Genomic DNA, 20,084 nt, shown 5'->3' with positions numbered 1-20,084 from the left:
ATAGCTCTAGTGGCCTCCTTGACATCCCATGCCTCTGTTGTGGTTTCCTCTTCTTGTTCATAGAAGCATGCTTTCTTTTCTACCTCCTCCCACTGCCTCTTTTCTTCTTCTTCCTTCCTTCCTTCTAGCATTCCTAAGAGTAGTGGTGGACTGAGTTTCAGGCCAATCCAATTGACTTTTAGCCTTTGCATAAATTGCTTGTACATGGGTGTCCTGTTTAGTGCTTCTCTCAATCTTTGAGGAGAGTGGTACTCTCTTATCTTTAAGTTGTATGAAAATCAGTGTTTTTAAAACCGGAACCGGTGACCGAACCGGTCCACCTAGCTAACCGGTTTACCGACCGGAACCGGTCTAACCGGGACTGGTTTGGTCTAAACGAACCGGTTTTTAAAAAATTAATTTTTAATGAAAAAAAACTATTTTTAAGATGTAAAACCATGATTCCAAGCCAATAGAGACAAAATATGCAAAGTTTGCTCATTTATATACCATGCAAAGGTGAATATATCAAAATGGCACCGAGTGCAATACATATCATCGACAAAATAGCAAAATACATAAGAAATGAGGCTCTAAATGGCCTATAGAGTCCAAAAACCATGCTGCAAGCTATGAGGCCATTGGCCTACTACAAGTCTACAGTGTACACATGATCAATCATCAAGATCATCACCACTACTAGACACATGATCATCATCAGGAGCTACATAGACATCATCTGGTTCAGAGTCTGAGGATGCCTCTGCCTCATCTGCAACATCAGTATCAATGCCACCAATGACAATAGAAGTGGACCTAGTGGAAGCACGAGTTTGTCGACCTGCACGACTAGTGCCTTCCATTGGTTCCTTGCCTTTCCTTGATGCCGCTACTGATCCTGGTTCTGATGCCGCCACATAATCTGCCTCATCCTCCGCTAAAGCCATGTCGATATCAAAATCAGCCTCAAACACAGGATCTTCAGTCTCCTCCACCCATTCTGATGTTGGATCAATATCGTCCAACACAATGGGATCTAGATCAGGTGATTTGCTCATCATTTGGTTCCTCCTCAGTCGAAGGTTGTATTGCACAAAAACAAGATCATTTAACCGTTTTTGTTCCAAACGGTTTCTCTTCTTCGTGTGTATGCGCTCAAAAACAGACCAATTGCGCTCACAACCTGAAGCACTGCAAGTTTGACTGAGGACTCTAATTGCAAACCTTTGCAATTGAGGACACTGGCCACCAAATGACTCCCACCAATGTGCTGCAAAGAAAAAGACAATAATTAGTAACTTAGTTTATAATTTGAATTGTAAAGAACGTAAACAATTTTAACTTGAAATGAAAAACAAAATGGAAATTGGAATTGCTTACCTGGTTGGTCCACATCTCTTGCCATCTTTGCCAAGTTTTTGCCAAAAGTACCACTTGCTTGATTGAAAATAGTAAGCTGTCTATGTATATCCAACTGGTCTACATGGTTAGGGACCATGCGCTCCAAGCAATCAATCAATCCAGCTCTGACCTCCCCATCATGCTGATCTCCTAGCCGATTTTTATAGTGATACCTTGGGTTCAAAAAATACCCGGCTGCATGTATAGGACGATGGAGTTGATTGTTCCATCTGTTATCAATGATCTCCCATATACGGCCATATTTAGCTAACCTGTCATTGTAAGCTGCCCGTATCTGCTCCTTTGCCTGATCCATAGCTTCATAAATGTAGCCCATGGCCAATCTTTCCCCATCCACCAACCTTAGCACCTTAACAAGGGGCTCGGTAATTTTCACAAGCTCTACAGACCTTTTCCAAAAATAAGTGTCTAACACTTTCTTTTTGGTGTCTTTTCCATCTGGTCTACGAGCCCACCGAGATTCAGACCATTCATCAGAGGAAAACATTTTCTGCAAGTTTCTATGTTGACCATTGAGACATTGCAACGTGAGGAAGTGAGTTGCAAATCTCGTAATTGTAGGCCTAACAAGCTCTTTGCCTCCAGTGTGTTTCCTCATTAGGCTCAATACCCATGAGTGGTTGTAAATGTATTTTGTAATGCACTTGGCATGCTCTACAGTGTTTTTTACCCACTCCACCTTGCCTATATCCTCAAGCATGAGGTCTATGCAATGTGCAGCACATGGAGTCCAAAATATGGTCTTATATTTGGCCTCAAGCATCTTTCCAGCAAGAACATAGTTTGAGGCATTATCAGTGATGACCTGCACAACATGCTGCTCCCCAACTTCCTGAATAATGTTATCCAAAAGCTCAAATAGAAGGCTTGCATCCTTTACCCTATCAGATGCATCAACTGATTTCAAAAACATGGTTCCTTGAGGGCAAGAAACAAGGAAATTAATGATAGTGCGGTTCTTTCCATCGGTCCATCCATCTGACATAATGGAACAACCTGTTTTGACCCATGACTCTCTAAACTCAGTCAAATACTCATCAATGGAAGATATCTCTTTTTGCAAAAGAGCTCCCCTCAAGTCATGCATACTAGGGCCTTTGAAGCCCTTTCCTGCAGCTATAACAGAGTCCCACATAGCTTGGTAATAAGGTGAGCGAGCAGCATTAAATGGGATATCTGAATCATACCACCATCTAGCAATGTATTGGTGAGAAGTTTCTTTGCATTGTTTTTTCCAATGCTGATCCAAAGTGGGTTGAGAACTTGGCTGGGAGGAAGTGGGATTAGATTTAGAAGAAGCAATGGTGGCAGAAGATGAGAAATAACTTTGGATGTTTTGTCTCTTTGGTCCTCTTGATGGTTGGCCAACTCCAACAGAAGGATGAACATAGTGAAAGGGGTCATTGGTGGAAGGGATAGAAGTGGAGTCTTGAATCTCAGAATCATCATACCCACTCTCTTTCATGGCTTCTAATAATTCCCTCTTCCTTGCAATTTCATCTTGGATGGCCTTCTCCCTAGCCTTATCCTCATAAAATTTTTCAAGCTTGGCAATGTATTCTGCCCTAATAGGACCTAACAGTGCATTTGGTGCATCACATGGCTTTACTTGGCCTCTTACCCCAGCCAAGTGTTGTTTCAACCTAAGAATACCCCCACCTCCAATAGATTTATGGCATAATTTGCATATCATTTTTCCCTCAACTACATCACAATGAGCCCATGCACTGTCCTTTCCTTTTGGAGCCATGTTTGCTTGAAATAATAACAATTTGCAAATAAATCTGCCATTTAAAAAAAAAATTGCAGCTAAGGAACATGGAAAACCAATGATAAATGTAGGAAAAAAAATGCACATGCAAGCTAAAAAATTTGATAGCATAGAGCTAGAGAGTTCATAGGCTTAGCATAGATGATAGATCATTGAAATGAGAAGTTTATAGCACAAAAAAATTAATTCATGGACAGCAGACCCAAATGAGGAATTATCAAGTGCAAATCCTTACCTGGAAATGCAAAGTAGCTCCCTTAGCCTCCTCTTGATGATGGCAACTCCACTGACAGCTACACACTATCTCCAAAATAGCTCCAACTCCAACTCCAAGATGACTACTTCAGCAAAAACTCCACACTCTCCAAGCTCACAAACAAACTCACAAACACTCCAAATCAGTTGTGTGAGACAAATGAGGGTGAGAGGGGTGTCTTATAGCAATTGTGAGGGTCTTTTTGGAGGGAAAATCCCTTTCCCTCACCCCCAAAAACCCTAAACCGCCCTCAGCTGCAAAAAACCGTCCGCTTTTTACCTTTACCGGCGGCCTGTCCCTAAACCGGCCGGTTTAGGACGGAACCAGCCGGTTAGCAAAAAACCGGCCGGTTAGGACCTAACCCGGCCGGTTTTGACCGGTTAGGTCTAAAATCTGGGCAAGTTAGGGTGCTGACCGGGTTTTTTCACCGGTTCTGACCGGTGAGCCTCCTAACCGGCCGGTTAGGCCGGTAACCGGTCAGACCGGAACGGTTTTGAAAACTATGATGAAAATGTGTTCCATCTCCTTAGGCATGCATGTATGCTATCATCCCCTAACAGCCTGAACATGTCCTCAAAATGTGAAATTTCTTTCTCTTGGGCAGCAAGATACCTAGGTGCAAGCTGAGGATCATTTGCAATCAAATTATGGGTATTGATGAGGGCCATGGGATCTAACTGTTCAGCTCTGATCATAAGAGGTTCAGTTTTCTCTCTTGCCAATATCTTCTTCATCTCTGCATCCCTTGATTCCTCATGGTTCATCCATGATGCCAAAGCCATCAACTGTAAATCTCCTAGCTTGGCATTAGGGTCCCATACATTCATGTATGTTAAGGCCATGTTGTGCAAATAAAACTCAGACATCTTGGCCCTATCTTCTAGTGTGCTCTGATCACAAAGATCAATGAACTACCTATAGTCCTGAAATGGCATGGTGCCTCTCTGTGCTAAGGTCTTGATCTAGAACTGCAACCATTGTTCCTTGAGGTATAGGGCATATGACTTAGTTGGCATCCTACACTGGATTTGTTCCAAAGAAATACTAGCTATACATGCCAATTGTTTCTCTCTTTCTTGCAGTTGTCCACTCAACCATGCATTTTCTGTTTCTAAGTGATTTTTCATTATGGCCTCTCTGTCTCTCAAGCTACTTAGCTCTCTTCCCATCTCCTTGAGCTTCTCCTCCATGTGCCCAATGTCTTCCACCCCCTTGGATTTGGTGATTTGCATCCATTGGTGAGCTCTGGCTCTCTCCTTTTCAAGCTCGAAGAACGATTGAATAGAAAATTTTTGAGGAATGACCCTGCCTCCTTCAATAAACTTGTAGTAGGAGTCAAGGTTAGGTTGGGGGCTAGGTTCTTTTGACTTTGGGTCCTCTTCTTTAGTTTCTTGTTGTTGGCCTACCTCCTTTTCCAATTTTTTGTCTCCTGTAAGTTCAGCAGAGTATCCTTTAGGATTGATTTTGCTTCCTGTAGATCCTGTTGTGTATCCTGTAGTATTTTTTTTCCCTTGGAGGAGGTGGATCTAGTCATAGGCCTTCTCACATAGGTGATAGGAGACTTGGGAGAGGACATTTTCTCCTGTTGTTTAGGTGAGTCCTCAATCAAAATGGGAATTTTGGTTGGTATTTGGGGTTTTCCCTACCTTATTCTTGTGCTTTTCCTTGTCTTGAAATATAAGGGTGTCTGCCTCTATCTTTTTCCTTTCTGCTTGATGGGGGTGCTAAGAGAAGTGACGGTAGTTGCTGCCTCTCTCTCAGTGGGTTCTGGAGACACCCTAGGTGACTCCTCCTTGTCTTTTTCCCCCTCTTTCGTATTGCTTTCTTCACCTATGTCTTTCCTTTCTTCTTCCTCTTGTAGGTCCTCATCTTATTTATCAGTTTCCTCCTTAACATCCTCCATTGTTTCTTCAAGATACTCCTTCTCTTTCTCCTCTTCTTCTTCATCTTCCTCATTTTCTTCTATTTCATCTTCTTCTTCATCCATCTCATCTTCATCTCTTTCTGCTTCTTCTTCTTCCTGCTCTACTTCTTCTTCTTCTTCTGCTTCAGTCTCTTCCTCATCCTTTCCACTGACAGTAGGACTAACATCATATGTGAGAGATTTGATGTCCTCCTCTACCTGCATGTCTCTGAAAACTGACCATTGTATAGGAATTTTGAGGTTTTGGAAGGCATATTCTATAAGGATTCTAATTAGCCCATGGTGAGCTAATTGTTGGGAATTTCCCTCTTGCACCTTGATTCTTGTGTCTATCAGTGTGCAGCAGGGAGTATGGTACGTTGAGCCTGTGGTGAGGGGGTGTTTCTGCTCCAAATCTCAACTCTTCAAGAAGCCTAAAATGATAGCCATATACCACACTATACCTACCCTCACATGATATGTATTTGATAAGTTGGTAGCTCACCTCATTCCAGGGATATGGCAAACTTGCTCTCCTTAGTCCATTTTTGTCCTCAATGGGTTCCTCACCTGCTATAAAGAATTTCCTTTTGGCAATATGGCTATCTCCTTTGTCCTCCTTCCTCCATAGTACTCCTAGCGGAAGTGTGGTAACTTTGCTGATGAGTTCAGGGGTGAGCTCTATGGAGAGGCCTCTTACCACAACAATGGCATGGACTCTGGTAAGTGGAATGAGGGAGAAAGCAAAATCTTGGGCCACCTCATCATCATACCCCGTTAAGTTTTTGAAAAACCCCATCCAATTATGCCTGGTGAAGATTTATAGTACCTGAGGGTGTTGTTGGATTCTCACAGTGTTAATGGGCTCCCTTCTATTAAACCCTCCTGTCATCTTGGTTAGTGAGGTTTGAGGAGATGAGATGGTTGATACAATTTCAAATGCAGAAGTAAAAAACTGAGATGACTGTGTGGACAATTCTCTTGCACAGCTACCAAATTCACTCAAACTAGAGGATTTTTTGTTCAATTTACTTGGAAAGAGGGATGTAATTACAGAGCCTACCTCTTCATAGTGTTTTCTATGGCCAACCCCCTGTGTTTTCCCTTTGAAACTCCTCTCAGCCTATCCTGTAGACTGTCTCTGTGTATCCTGTAGGACTCCTGTGTGCAATCCTGTAGCATTTCTTGTGCAATCCTGTAGGAATTCCTGTGCAAAAAAACTATGGTGTCTTCCTTGTTGTAGGTTTCTTGGGTATGAGAGCGACTTGTGAGATTGAACCTCCAGGAAATGAATGCATGAATGCATGGGGATGACGATTATTTCCTCTTATGGTCATTTAGGGTGAGGTAGTGTGGTGACAGCCGAGGTACAATTTCCATTTTTGGACCGTTGGTCCCCACTTCCTCGTAATCAACTCCCACTTCATGCTTTCGTAGCCTTAACTACTTTTGTCTTTCTCCTTTTTGTTTTTGAGTTGATTGTTGCCATGTGTGAGAGGACAAATTGTTTTGTCTTTGTTGACTAATTGAAGGTGGCCAAGTTAACTGGCCACCTTTCACTTATAAACCAACTTACTCCTAACCTTTACATCTTTTGACTACATTATGCACATGAGATAGTGAGTGGGATACTTACCTGTGGTGCTTAATACCTTGCTGCAGTGGTTGGAGACTGGAGGTGCTTGCTGTGTGTATTAGCTGCATGCTATTCTTCTTCCCTTTTTTGTTGTTCTCTGATGATTCTTTTGTGGTGAAGGTACCTGGTAACACTTATTTCATTAAAATTGGAAACTTTTTATTACAAGAAATCACTAGAATTGAGTTTTTTGGTTATTTTGAAATTCTAGATACACTATTTAATTCCAATTTTAATGAAATATGTGTTTGGTGTTAAAGATGATGGTGTTGTTGCTGCCTTGGAGTTCCTTCTGCTCTTGGATCATCGTGCTTGAAGCATGTTGTTTGCATGATTTGTATTCAGTGGTATAGGCTACTATAGGATTTCCTACATGATGTCCTATATCTACTTCTCCCTCAAAACTCTTAATCATATACTTTGCTATGAATTTGAGGATGGTGACATGGATGGAGAAGGAGAATAGGAGTGTGGAGAATGAGGAATACTCAGAAGATGCTCCCTATTGCTCTATGTTTCCTTCTTTTTCAAACACTGTGGAAAATAAATAAATAAAATAAAAAATTGAAACTGATATTTTTTAAGGGTGAATGCAGGGGTGATGAAGGTGGACATAGGTATGGTAATGGAATGATGATGTAGGGGTGTTATTTTATTGACATAACAGATCATTGTTTTTTCCCTAAGGTTGCTTCCTGTAGGATTTCTGGGTCACTATGATTCCTACAGTATCATCCTGTAGGTTTTTAGGGGATCCTATAGGTTTACAAGGGATCCTGTAGAAAACATAGTCCCCTTGTAAATTGAAGCAAAAGAGTGGAAAAAATGAAAGAAATGGTAGAGTGATGAATGACAATGAATGGAAAAATAAAAATGTGAGTGAAATAGGTCTCTTTGTGATCCTCCTTTTCTCTCTAATTGTCCTTCTTGCTGACCTGCAAAATAGAAACTTTCATGATTTTTCTCTTCTTCTTTTTTCTTTTTTCTTTTTGAAAACAACTAGGCTGCCTCTAAGAGGTTTTCATCCTAGCTGTTTGCCCTGGGTGCCTCAAGAGAGGTTTTCACCCAGGGATCTTTTTATTCTATTTTTTTTTTATTGACACCATTAGGCTACCCCAAGAGGTTTTAAACCTGATAGTGGGACTTAGGCGCCTCATGGAGGTTTTCACCTGAGTCCTTATTCTTTTTTCTTTTTTTTCTCTCTCAATGATTTGATGAGGTAGGAGCTGAAACTTGCTCCACTACCATCACTGTTTTATTGATACCATCAATGAACTCTTGTTTTGTTAAAATTGGAAATTAGGGCCAAACCCCATGTGGGTCATCTTATTTATGGCAGCTAATATTTTTCTTAGATCCCTCTCATCGAGAGGTGTAGGATTGATCTAAAGATCATCCGATTCTGATAAACCTCACATGTGCTCAACGTTTTAGTAAATAGAGGTGACCTTCAAGTCATTTCAACACACTTGAGATCTCTTCCTCTCCCTACTTGTCTTTGGGTTTTAGTAGGAGGAGATATCCTAAGGAATAACGTTGCCCTGATCCAGAGGGCAGAAAGCCGGAACTGTCGGAAAAATCAGGAAATCAGGAAAAGCCGGAAAAGCCAGAACTTCCGGAAATTCTAGAAAAGTCGGAACTGTTGGAAATGCCAGAAAAGCCTGAAAAGTTGGAAATGGTGAAAAATCCGGAACTGCCAGGACTGTTGGGACTGCCGAAATTGTTGGGAACAATCGGAACTACCAGAACTACCGGGAATAGCCGGAACTGCCAAAACTGTCGGGACTACAGGAATTGTCGGGAACAACCGGAACTACCGGGAACATACGGAACTGCAAGAACTACCGGGAACTTCCGAAACAGCCAGAGCATCTGTCTCCAAATGAGAATAGCATGCAAGGGACAGCTAACTAACATTGGGACAGTTGTATGGTACTTAGTAGCAAATACACCAAGCATGCAATGTTATGGATAGCATGCAAGGGACAACTAGCATGCAACAACAAGCATGCTAAGGACAACAAGCATGCTAGGGACAACAAGCAAACAAGGTGCAGCCAACACATAGGTCAGGATGGCAACATGGTGCAGCAATGGCACATAATGCAGTACAGTGATGGGTACAGTCATGATTAATGAAGCATGACGAGATGCAGCATAATGATGATGGGTGCAACATGGTGCAACGTGGTGAGGTGCAGCATGATGACGAAATGCAGCACACCGATAGGTGAAGGAGTCACCTTGGAATATTATTTGAAGCAGCATGTCTTCAACTGATCTCATGTATCATCTTCTTAGAGATGATCTATGCTCTTATCTAGATAAGTCAAAGTGTTGAATTCTGTTGTAACTGTACTATCTCTCTCTCTCTCTCTCTCTCTCTCTCTCTCTCTATTGAACTATTGAAGAACATATAAGAAGAATTGATCAAGGCTTTCCCCACATTGGGGTTTCTCCCTGGCTAGCGCCACATCTTGTGTCCTCTTGTCTTGGCTTGTCTTTTGCGATTTATGTTTATGTTCTATCTGCAGTTTACTTTAATGCTGATGTGATTGCTAATCTGGAAAAGATATGGAGCTAACTGTGAAAATTGAAATAAATTGCTCTAAGCATAGAACATACCTAAAATTAACATGGTATCAAAGCTGAGGTGAAGACAATGCCCAAGCAAGAGTGAAAGAGCAATCACCGAAGACAGTTGGGAAAGGACAAAAGGATCAGTGGATTCCTCATCCCTCTTCAAATTCACCAAGGGTGAAGTCAAAGCAGAGAATATTATCAGAATGGCGTAGCGGAATATGGCCTACCTAAATATCACTTCATTGGAAGATCGGATCTCAAGGTGGAAGGAAAGGCAGATAACTAGTTCGGCCATTATGCGAAGGAGTGTTCGAATGGCAGGGACACATCACTTGATGATGATAACAATCATTCCAGGGACTTCTTCAATGATCAAAGGAATGACAGGTAATGCAAGTCATCAAGGAAATGGACGACTCTTCATAGAAAGCAAGGAACCCCGGGTATGAAGAATCAAATGTTGTTTCTGATAAGATAAAGAAGCGTTATCTTGTATTGGGCCTCTCCTTCAAATTCTTTGGAAATCTGGCTTATAGATTGTAGTGCTTCAAGGCACTTCATTGGATATATGGGTGCACTCTCTAATTTGGTAGAGATGGAAACAATCGTGGGATTATACTTGGAGCCAATGCCACCTCTCCCGGAAAGGGTGTAGGGAATGTTAACTCTCAATTGAATAAGGGTAACTCGAGTCATTTACAGAATCTCTTTTATGTACCTGATCGCAAGAAGAACCTGGTGTCCATCTCGGAAAAGGAAGTCAAAGGTTTCAGGGTGGCATTCATCGATGGAAAGGTATGTGTTAAAAAATATAATTTTCAAAGATTATTTTTCTCATGGGTTCAGGGTTGGCAATTTGTATCAAGTTGGGGATCATGTTAATTGACATATGGCATCTATAACACCGGAGGTCTACCTATGGGGCCCTACCTAATGTGAGTCAAATGGTGATAGGGATGTTTGAATTCAAGTAGAGCATGAAGGTACATGTCTGAGATGTACCGAAGGAAAATCTTATAAGGGGACCATTCCCCTCATGCAGCAGGTCCACAGGTTTGGAACAACCCAAGGAGTTTGAGATTCATGATCGGGAATCTCATGTATACAGGTGGAAGAAAGCCCTCTATGCCTTGAAGCAAAACACCCCGGGCGTAGTATGAGAGGATTGATAGCTATCTAATCAAACTAAGATTCACTAGGAGTGAAACTGATCCAAACCATTACCCGAAGGTTGTGGATGATAGACCTCTCATACCGGCACCTTATGAGGATGACCTATTTCTAACAGGTGCAAACCCTCTCATTTGCAGAAGTAAGAGGGAGTTGGATTCTAGGGGTGGAATGATAAACTGCAAGCCTGTGACTACCTCGAGGATCTTAACTTTCAGAAGTTATATGGTAGTGATGTCGGACTAGATTTGGGAAATGCCTCTGAGTTTCATAAACTCATTCGCGTTGATGTTCTTGGTGAACTTCCGTCCGGACATATGTTTTGCAGTTAGCATGGTGAGCTCATATTTGGTTGAAACTCACTAGGATTGGTGCCAAGAATCTTCTGAGATATCTTCGGGGCACAATCCCTCATGGATTGAGATACACTGCTAGAAATATGACATTACATGATTATTCGAATGCTCACTAGGTAGGTAGTGTGGAGGATCACTAGAGCACTTCTCAGTGCTAGTTCTTTTTGGATTCTGCTTTGATATCATGGATGAGAAGGAAGCATAAGTCGGTTGCTATAAGCACCATCGAGACTGAATACATAGCGACGAGTATGATGTCGTGTGACGCTGCATGGTTGCAGAAGCTCTTAAGTGAGCTGTTTGTACACATGATGAATACTACTGTGATTCTATGTGACAACCAGAGGGTGGATTTGATTAGTTCTTCTGTGGGTTGAGATGATTAGTTCTCCCATGGCAACGTTGGAACAGGATGATTAGTTCTCCTGTGGGCCAGGATGATTTTTTCTCCATGGTAACTACGGAACAGGATGATTAGTTCTCCTATGGGCCAGGATGATGTGTTCTCCATGGCGACTGTGGAACAAGATGATTAGTTCTCCTGTGGGCCAGGATGATTAGTTCTCTATGGCATCCACTGACAAGATGATTCGTTCTCCTATGGACAGGATGATTAGTTCTCTTATCAAGGCATCCTACCCATGCAGTCTGGGACTCATGGGAAGTACCTCTCATCTAATCAACGAGTAGGGAAATGAGGATAGGGACCATAGTAGTACTATCAATGGATGCATCATTGTATCTACCGTACTCCCTATGCTAGGATGGCCTCCATTGATCTGGGATCAATGAAACTGATCTGGGATCAATATGAGTGGTTTGAGACACTCTCTTGTGAAATTGATCTGGGATCAATGAAACTGATCTGGGATCAGTATGAGTGGTTTGAGACTCTCTCTTGTGATATTGATCTGGGATCAATAAAACTGACTTCGGGTCAGTAAGAGTGATGTGACACACTCTCTTCAGATGAAACTGACTTCGGGTTAGTAGAGAATGGTATGAGACATTCTCGATCAATTCTTCTTCTTCATGTTTCAGTAGAGCAGAGCTCAGCAGATCAAATCAAAGCAGTGCAGGGCACTGATGGCAAGGATAGTACAGTCGGACATATGGATCAACGGATGGAGTTCTCCCTAGTTGAGAGGGAGTGTTAAAACTGGCAACTAGGGCCAAACTCCATGTGAGTCATCTTATTTATGGCAAATGATATTTTTCTTGGATCCCTCTCATCGAGAGGTGTAGGATTGATCGAAAGATCATCCGATTCCGATAAGTATTCATGGAGTTATGAATTTATTTGCGTTATAAGACAATTTGTCAAGGTCAACCAGCAACCAAATAAACCCCACATGTGCTCAACGTTTTAGTATAAATAGAGGTGGCCTTCAAGTCATTTCAACACACTTGGGATCTCTTCCTCTCTCTACTTGTCTTTGGGTTTTAGTAGGAGGAGAGATCCTAAGGAATAATGTTGCCCTGATCCAGAGGGTAGAAAGCCAGAACTACCAAAAAAACCGGAAAAGCCAGAACTGCCGGAAATGTCAGAAAAGCCGAAAATGCGAGAAAAGTCGAAAAAGCTGAAAATGTCGAAACTACCAGGAAAGTCAAAAAAGCCAGAAAAGCCGAAACTGTCGGAAAAGTCGGAACTCCCAGAAAAGTTGGAAAAGTCGGAACTGTCGTAAAGCTGTAAAAGCCAGAAATGCCGGAAAAGCTGGAAATTCCAAAAAAGTTGGAAATGCCGAAAAAGCCGGAAAATCTGGAAAAGTCAGAACTGTCGGAAAAGCCAGAGCTGCCGGAAAAGACGAAACTCTCGAAAAAGCTGGAAAATCTGGAACTATCGGAAATGCCAGAACTGCCGAAACTGCCGGAAAATCCGGAAAAGCCGAAAATGCCGGAAAAGCCGAAACTGCCAGGACTATCGAGACTACCAAAATTGTCGAGAACAACCGGAACTACCAGAACTGTCGGGAATAGCCAGAACTGCCAGAACTGTCGGGAACTACTGAAACAGCAGGAGCATCTGTCTCTGAAGGAGAGCAGCATGCAAGGGACAACTAACTAACATTGGGACAGTTTTATGGTACTTAGCAGCAAATACACTAAGCATGCAATGTTACAGCTAGCATGCAATGGACAACTAGCATGCAACAACAAGCATGTTAAGGACAACAAGAAAGCAAGGTGTAGCCAACACATAGGTCAGGATGGCAACATGGTGCAGCAATGGCACATAATGCAGTACAGTGATGGGTACAGTCATGATTAATGAAGCGTGATGAGATGCGGCATAATGATGATGGTGCAGCATGGTGCAGCGTGGTGAGGTGCAACATGATGATGAAATGTAGCACAACGATAGGTGAAGGAGTCACCTTGGAGAATTAGTTGAAGCAGCATGTCTTCAACTGATCTCATGTATCATCTTCTTAGAGATGATCGATGCTCTTATCTAGATAAGTCAAAAGTGTTGACTTCTGTTGTAAATGTACTATCTCTCTCTCTCTCTGTTGAACTATTGAAGAACATATAAGAAGAATTGATCAAGGGTTTCCCCACATTGGGTTTTGTCCCTGGCTAAGGCCACATATTGTGTCCTCTTGTCTTGGCTTGTCTTCTGTGATTTATGTTTATGTTCTATCTGCAGTTTACTTTAACGCTGATGTGATTGCTAATCTGGAAAAGATATGCAGCTAACTGTGAAAATTGAAATAAAATGCTCTAAGCATAGAACATACCTAAAATTAACATGTTTTGACAATGGTCTCTTGTAAATTTTCAATCGGTGTCCATTAACAAGTAAAGGAATGGCCTCTTCATCTATGGTTCTGATCTGTACTGAACCATTATCATGGCATCTTTCTACAACATAAGGTCCTAGCCATCTTGTCCTTAACTTGCCCTTGAAGTCTTTATACCTAGAATCATATAACAAAGCCCAATCACCTTCTTAAAATTGTTTTTCCTTGATGTTCTTATCATGCCAGATCTTCCTCTAAAGTTGAATTACCTTTGTATGTAGGAGGGCCTACATTCTAAACTCATCTAAACCATTCAACTGGAGAAATCTCTGCTTTTGTGCACTGTTGAGATCTATATCTAGTTGGGTTGCCATTCTTATTGTGTTATACTCAAATTCAATGGAAAGCAGGGATTTTTTCCAATAGACCAGCTCATAGGGTGTGAATCCAGTGGTGGTCTTCCTGGTGGTATTATAAGCCCAGGTGTCCTCAACTAGTCTATCTGCCCAATCCTTCTTGTTGTCGCTTACCACTTTGGTCAAGATGCCCTTCAGCGCTCTATTGGTCACCTCCACTTGTCCATTAGGTTGTGGATGATAAGGAGTGGAGGTTCTATGCTTGATCTTGTTCTGACTAAGCAAGTCTTCAATCATGTTAGAGGTAGACTGGTTGCCTTGGTCTGTAACCAGCTCTCTAGGGTACCGAAATTTGTAAAATACATTCTCCCTTAGGAACTCAGCTACCTTCTCTTATGTTGCTGCCTTAATTGACTTAGTTTCAACCCACTTAGTCAGATATTCAATGCACACAATGATGTATTGTTTTTGTTTGGAAGGATGGTCAATAGGTCGAATGAATTCCATGCCCCACTTGTCAAATGGCTCGGAAGTCACCTGAGGCTGCAGAGGCATTTCATCTCTTGGAGTAGGCCTTCCCATTCTTTACCACCGATCACAATGACTAGTATATCTTTTCACATCCTAATGAAGAGTGGGCCAATAACAGCCTGCTTATAACACTTTGAATGATGTCCTCTTTGCTGCAAAGTGACCTCCACAAGGCCCATCATGACAGGTCAGAAGGATATCAAAGGCTTCCTCCTCCCTGACACACCTTCTCAAGATTTGATATGGGCCAAGTTTGAAGAGATTGCCCCCAATCCAAGTGAAGGGGGCGCTCTTCCTTGCTATCTTGCTTCTCTTTGGAGGACAAGTTCGGTGCGAACTATGCAGATACCAAATAATTTGCTATATCAGCAAACCACGGAGAGAGAACTAAAATAGAAAATAAGTGCTCATCCAGTAACTGGTCATCAACCATTCCCTCTTCACCTGCAGGAAAATTTAATCTAGACAAAAATTCTGCAACAACATGTTCCTTACCATGCTTATCAACAATAGTTAGATCAAACTGTTGTAATAAAAGTAACCATCTTATAATTTGAGCATTCACATATGGCTTTTTCATTAAATATTTGATTGCAGGATGGTCAGTGTGTACAAATGTTTGACAGCCTGTAATATAATGCCTAAATTTGTTCAATGAATGCACAACAGCCAGGAGTTTCTTTTCGGTCACTGTGTAATTTAGTTCAACCTTTGACAGATTCTTACTGATAAAGTAGATAGCATAAGGCAAATTTTCATCTATCTGACCTAGGGCTGCTCCTATGGCTTTGTGTGAGGCATCAGCATGAATATGAAAAGGAAGGGCCCAATTTGGGCCTCGGAGAATCGATGCAGTGGTTAACTTGTTCTTTAGGGTGTCTAAGGCCTCTTGACAGCTTTTTGACCATATAAACTCAGAGTCCTTGGCCAACAAACCAAATAAAGGAGAGGCCAACTTGCTAAAGTTCTTTATGAACCTTTGGTAGTATCCAGCCAACCTTAGGAAACTTCTGACGTCTCTCTGCTTTTGAGGAGGTGGGACCCTTTGGATGATAGCTATTTTGTTTGGGTCCACCTGTAGTCCTTGCTGAGATATTGAATGACCTAGCATGGTCCCTGTAGTCATCAAGAATTCACAATTTTCGAGACTGAGACACAGGTTCATTTCAATGCATTTGTGTAGTACTTTGCGTAGGTTGGACAGAGCCTCTTGAAAATCACAACCATAAGGTGTAAAATCATCCATGTAAATTTCTTCCGCATCATGGACTAACTCGGAAAAAATACTCAAGAGTGCTCTCTAGAAAGTGGCAGGAGCATTGCATAGCCCAAAGGGAAGGACCCCATAGGCAAAAGTACCCTAAGGAAAAGTGAAGGTGGTTTTATCCTGGTCTTTCGGGCTAATATGGATTTGGTTGTACCCATTGAATCCATCTAGGAAAGAGAAAAACTTTTTCCCTGCCAGGCCACCTAGCACTTGGTCAATGAAAGGTAGAGGAAAATGGTCATTCTTTGTGGCTTTGTTCAACTCCCTGTAATCGACACAAATTCTCCACTTACCATTTTTCTTTGGAACTAACACCAAAGGAGAGACCCACTCACTGTCGGAGACAGGGTAAATGAATCTTGCATCTAGCAGTTTTTGCAGTTCTTCTTTGACTATATCTTTAAGAGTTGGATTTATCCTCCTTTGGGATTGTCGGACTGGCTTGCAACCTTCTTTGATGTATATGTGGTGAGTACACATTGAGGGATTCACTCCCTTCATTTCTTTCTAACTCCAAGCGAAGGCATCTAGATGTTCCTTCAGCATGTTGCATAACTTCTCTTCTTGGAGAGCATAAAGAGATGGATTGATTGTCAAGGTACTCTCAAGGCCGAATTCTATGGTTTTGACACGGAGGGGGTTGGAATCAGCCAAGAATAGGTCAATTGGATGATTGTTCTGGGTTTCTTTTACTACATCTTCTGAGGGAAATGTACTGGGAGTTGGACTTTGGAGTAGGAGTTCAATCAAATCATCTTCATCCCGTTGTCCTCCTCCCATGGTTGTTTCTAAAGTATAAAGTTGGGAGGAATAAACTTCGTCTTCTTCCTCCTCCTCCAACCATAAAGGTAAATCATGCTCTAGAGATGGCTGAGCAGGAGGGTATAGGACTAACTGCTTGGACATATGCCCATTCTTCATGGTCATATTCCCAACTCTGCAGCTAATGTAAGCATCGGCAGTGGCCAACCAGGGTCTCCCAAGGATGAGAGGGTAACCAGTAAGCTTAGCCTTAGGCTGGAGAACTAGGAAATCTGCAGGGTAGTCCCAAGAGTCAATGGAGACTATCACATCCTCCATAATCCCCTCAAGGGTCACTGTGGAGTGGTTTGCAAGTTGCAGAACTGTTGTGGTCTTCCTCAATGAACCTTAGAGGTTGAGCTTGAGCATGGTGTCCTTGGTTATCACATTAATAACATCCCCAAGATCGATCATAGTGTGTAAAACAATGGTGCCATTGATGTGCACATCTACTACAGGGCTTCCAGGGTCCAAATATTTTGGACAGATTACCTGCCTTAGCATTAAGTCGGACAGTTGTCCAATGACATTAATGGTAGGGGCATCTCTTCTTCGCCTCCTTAGATGCTTGAAGCACTTCTCCTTAATCAACTTATTGTAAATAGGAACATCTTTCATTACTTGGAGAAGTGGAATCTTTACACGTAGATTTTTCAGTTCTCCCGGAAGTTCAGTCTCTTCTAGGATAGGCTGGAGTGGTTGGGTTAATCTCTCGGGAAAAGGTGGACTCACTTTAAAAATGATTTCCTCTCTTTCTTCCTCAACCTCCCTAGGTGGACGTGGAGGTTGGCTATCCAGGAGAACTCTCCCAGATCTCAGGTTAATCTCCTAGATTTCCACAACATAAGCTGGATATGATGTCTCTCCACTGTATACTTGTTGAGCCTGTCTATTGTTCGGGTTCAGATTTGGCTGGGCAGGCATCTGGGGTTGCTTGGGTGGAGCAAAGTGTAACAGCTGTGGTTGGGCAGGTGGTGGAGGCAATAAAGTTGGAGCATTGTTGTATTGGGGCCTCCACCCCTGGGGTGGTGCATTCCACTGAGGTTGTGGCGGAGCATATGGTTGAAATGACTGGCTGGATGGCTAGGAGTGATATTGAGATGCAAAGGACCAAGGAGGAGGTGTAGACCAGGAAGGATGAGCAAGGGGTCCCCAAGAAGGTATGGATGTGGTCTGGTTGGGGTTGTAATATGCATGGGATGACCCTTGCATGCCTTGCTGGTATGGTCTAGGCCCATGAGGTCTCCTTTGGTTTATGTAGCAGAGCTGCTCAGTGACCCCTTCAGCTCCTTGATATACAACTTTGAGTCTAGGAAAAGAAGGGCACTTGTCTGTGGAGTGGTTTTCTTTATAGACTGAGCAAATTTCAATAGAATTCAATAGACATTCATTCCTAGGATGCCTCTTGATGCATCTAGGACAAAACATGGCCAAGGCTCTCTCTGCTTCCTCCTACTTTCTCTTAATTTGCATAGTGTCCATTTGTAAGGTAAAGTTTTGCAGCATCTCACTTTTGAAATCTTCCAGCATGTTTCCAATTTCACCCTTGATGGATGAGTTGGAAGAGGATGTACTGACCATAGGTTGACTACCCCTACCCTTTTTCCTAGCTTCCCTAGAATGGTTTCTAAAGATAGTCTTAATATCCTCGTAGGGTAATTGGTAGATATCTCCTCCTCCTAACAAGTGTAGGGTATCCAAAAGATCTTCCCTTACTCCCCTAAGCAGGACCAGCTTTAGTGACTCAGGGTCAAGTGTGCACCTGGCCCTTTTGTAACTAAGCTGGAATCTTTCTTCATAATCCTCTAGGGATTCATCATTGCCTATGGTCATCCTAAAAATTTATTCTTTAGTATCCTTTGACCAACAGTAGTCTCGATACTTGTTTTTAAAGGCTTGCTGCATCTGAACCCAAGTTGTGATGTTATCCCCAGGTAAACCCATGAACCAGCGCAATGTTTCATCCTTAAGGGTAGATGGAAATAGTTTTAACTTCTGCTCATCATCTGTACAGTCATAGGTTCGACATATAGCAGCGAACTCAAATAGGAAAGTGTTGGGATCTTCTGTAGTCAAGCCATGGAAATGAGGTAGTGTAAAGGGGCTTATATTTTTCATCTTAGTGTCCCCATTGGTTTCCCTGATGGGGAAGGCACCTTCAACTCTCTCTCTATTCCCACTGTCATTTCTGTTTTCGGCCATTGGTTCCATAGGAATGGGTTCTTCTTCTTCTTCTTACCCTGTGGGTTCTTCAAATATGTCCGGTTGCTCACCTAAGGGTTCCTCCAGTTCACAGCGATCGAAGAAGAGGGAAGGTTGGTTGTTTGATGCAGTGGGGGTATTTGAAAAAAAATTCCCTAAGTTATCCCTATCCTACGAGGCATGAAAATAAATGTTTTTGGGTTCGTTTTGTGTTTTTTTTCAAACTTGGAAAGTACTTTGCAGAATTGAAATTGTTGATCAAATGAAAACTACTGACTAAATGAAAAAACTACTTGCTTAATTGAAATCTTGCTTGCAAAATGGAAAGGAAAGCAAAAAATGTAGAATGAAAAAGGAAGCAACTAAATTACTTTTGCATAAATAAACTAATGAAAGAATATTAGAGACAATAAATAGAAGGAAGAAAGCAATAATCACATATTACTCAGACACCTCCCCAGCAACGGTGTTGAAAAGTGTGCAACAAGAAATGCTTGTTGAGAATGCAACAAGATGATGGAGCTTAGTGAAAAGAGTCGCCTTCACTAAGTGGGCCCGCAGGCAAATTATGGCACAAGTTCTATTTTTGGATCCCAGCAGGGATGATCACAGCAGGAGTGACCACAGCAGGGATGATCACAGCAGGAGTGACCACAGCAGGAGTGATCAAAGTCTATTTTTAGACTAGCTGTCAAAAATAGAAAAGTCAAATATTATTGTCTCATAATAATATTTGGATTATAAACTTGATCTTATTCTCTTGGAGCACTTCAGTTTGAGCTACAGATGTGGCACATGCAGCTGTCAGAAGGAAGTACGCTTTATTTGTGGGTCAGTTGAGTTGTTGCATGCATGACTTCAGTTAGAACTCAATCAGTTGAGTTTGGTGGAGTTGATTGTAGAGTTGATGGAGTTGTGTTCAGTTTGACTTGGTTAAACTAGTTGTAATTAGTCTAACTGCAAATAGACTAATGATGAGTTGTTAAACTAATTATTAACTCATAATGCAACTATAGAATACATTAGTTAACTCAGTTGCATGTCAGTGCATGTTCAGTTCAGCAGGGACAGGTGTTAGAGGATCAGATTGCTATCAGTTGTGACTATAGT

At 41.9% G+C, this 20,084-nt stretch overlaps 1 protein-coding gene across 1 annotated transcript; it reads right to left on the bottom strand.

Annotated features, from left to right (window-relative positions):
* Positions 1-435: 435 nt before the first annotated feature.
* On the bottom strand, positions 436-3,713 carry LOC149172262 (uncharacterized). Its single transcript, XM_089427680.1, has 2 exons — positions 1,360-3,713; positions 436-1,249 (listed from the first exon to the last, which is right to left on the bottom strand). The coding sequence occupies exons 1-2, from the start codon at positions 3,281-3,283 to the stop codon at positions 654-656; spliced, it is 2,520 nt and encodes an 839-aa protein (XP_089283806.1). The 5' UTR covers positions 3,284-3,713; the 3' UTR covers positions 436-653.
* Positions 3,714-20,084: the final 16,371 nt, after the last annotated feature.

Source organism: Pinus tabuliformis, chromosome 4_2 (assembly GCF_031772625.1).
Source record: "Pinus tabuliformis cultivar Carrire ecotype Pingquan chromosome 4_2, CPIR1, whole genome shotgun sequence".
Lineage (NCBI taxonomy): Eukaryota > Viridiplantae > Streptophyta > Pinopsida > Pinales > Pinaceae > Pinus > Pinus tabuliformis.
The sequence above is the reverse complement of the archived record's forward strand: the minus strand, read 5'-3'. Positions and strand labels throughout refer to the sequence as shown.

Bases quoted from the DNA above. Each gene is read 5' to 3' on its own strand.
- LOC149172262 (XM_089427680.1), bottom strand. From the start codon at position 3,283: ATGCTATCAAATTTTTTAGCTTGCATGTGCATTTTTTTTCCTACATTT. The intron at 1,250-1,359 runs GTAAGCAATTCC...TTTTCTTTGCAG, and splicing joins AAGAGATGTGGACCAACCAG to CACATTGGTGGGAGTCATTT.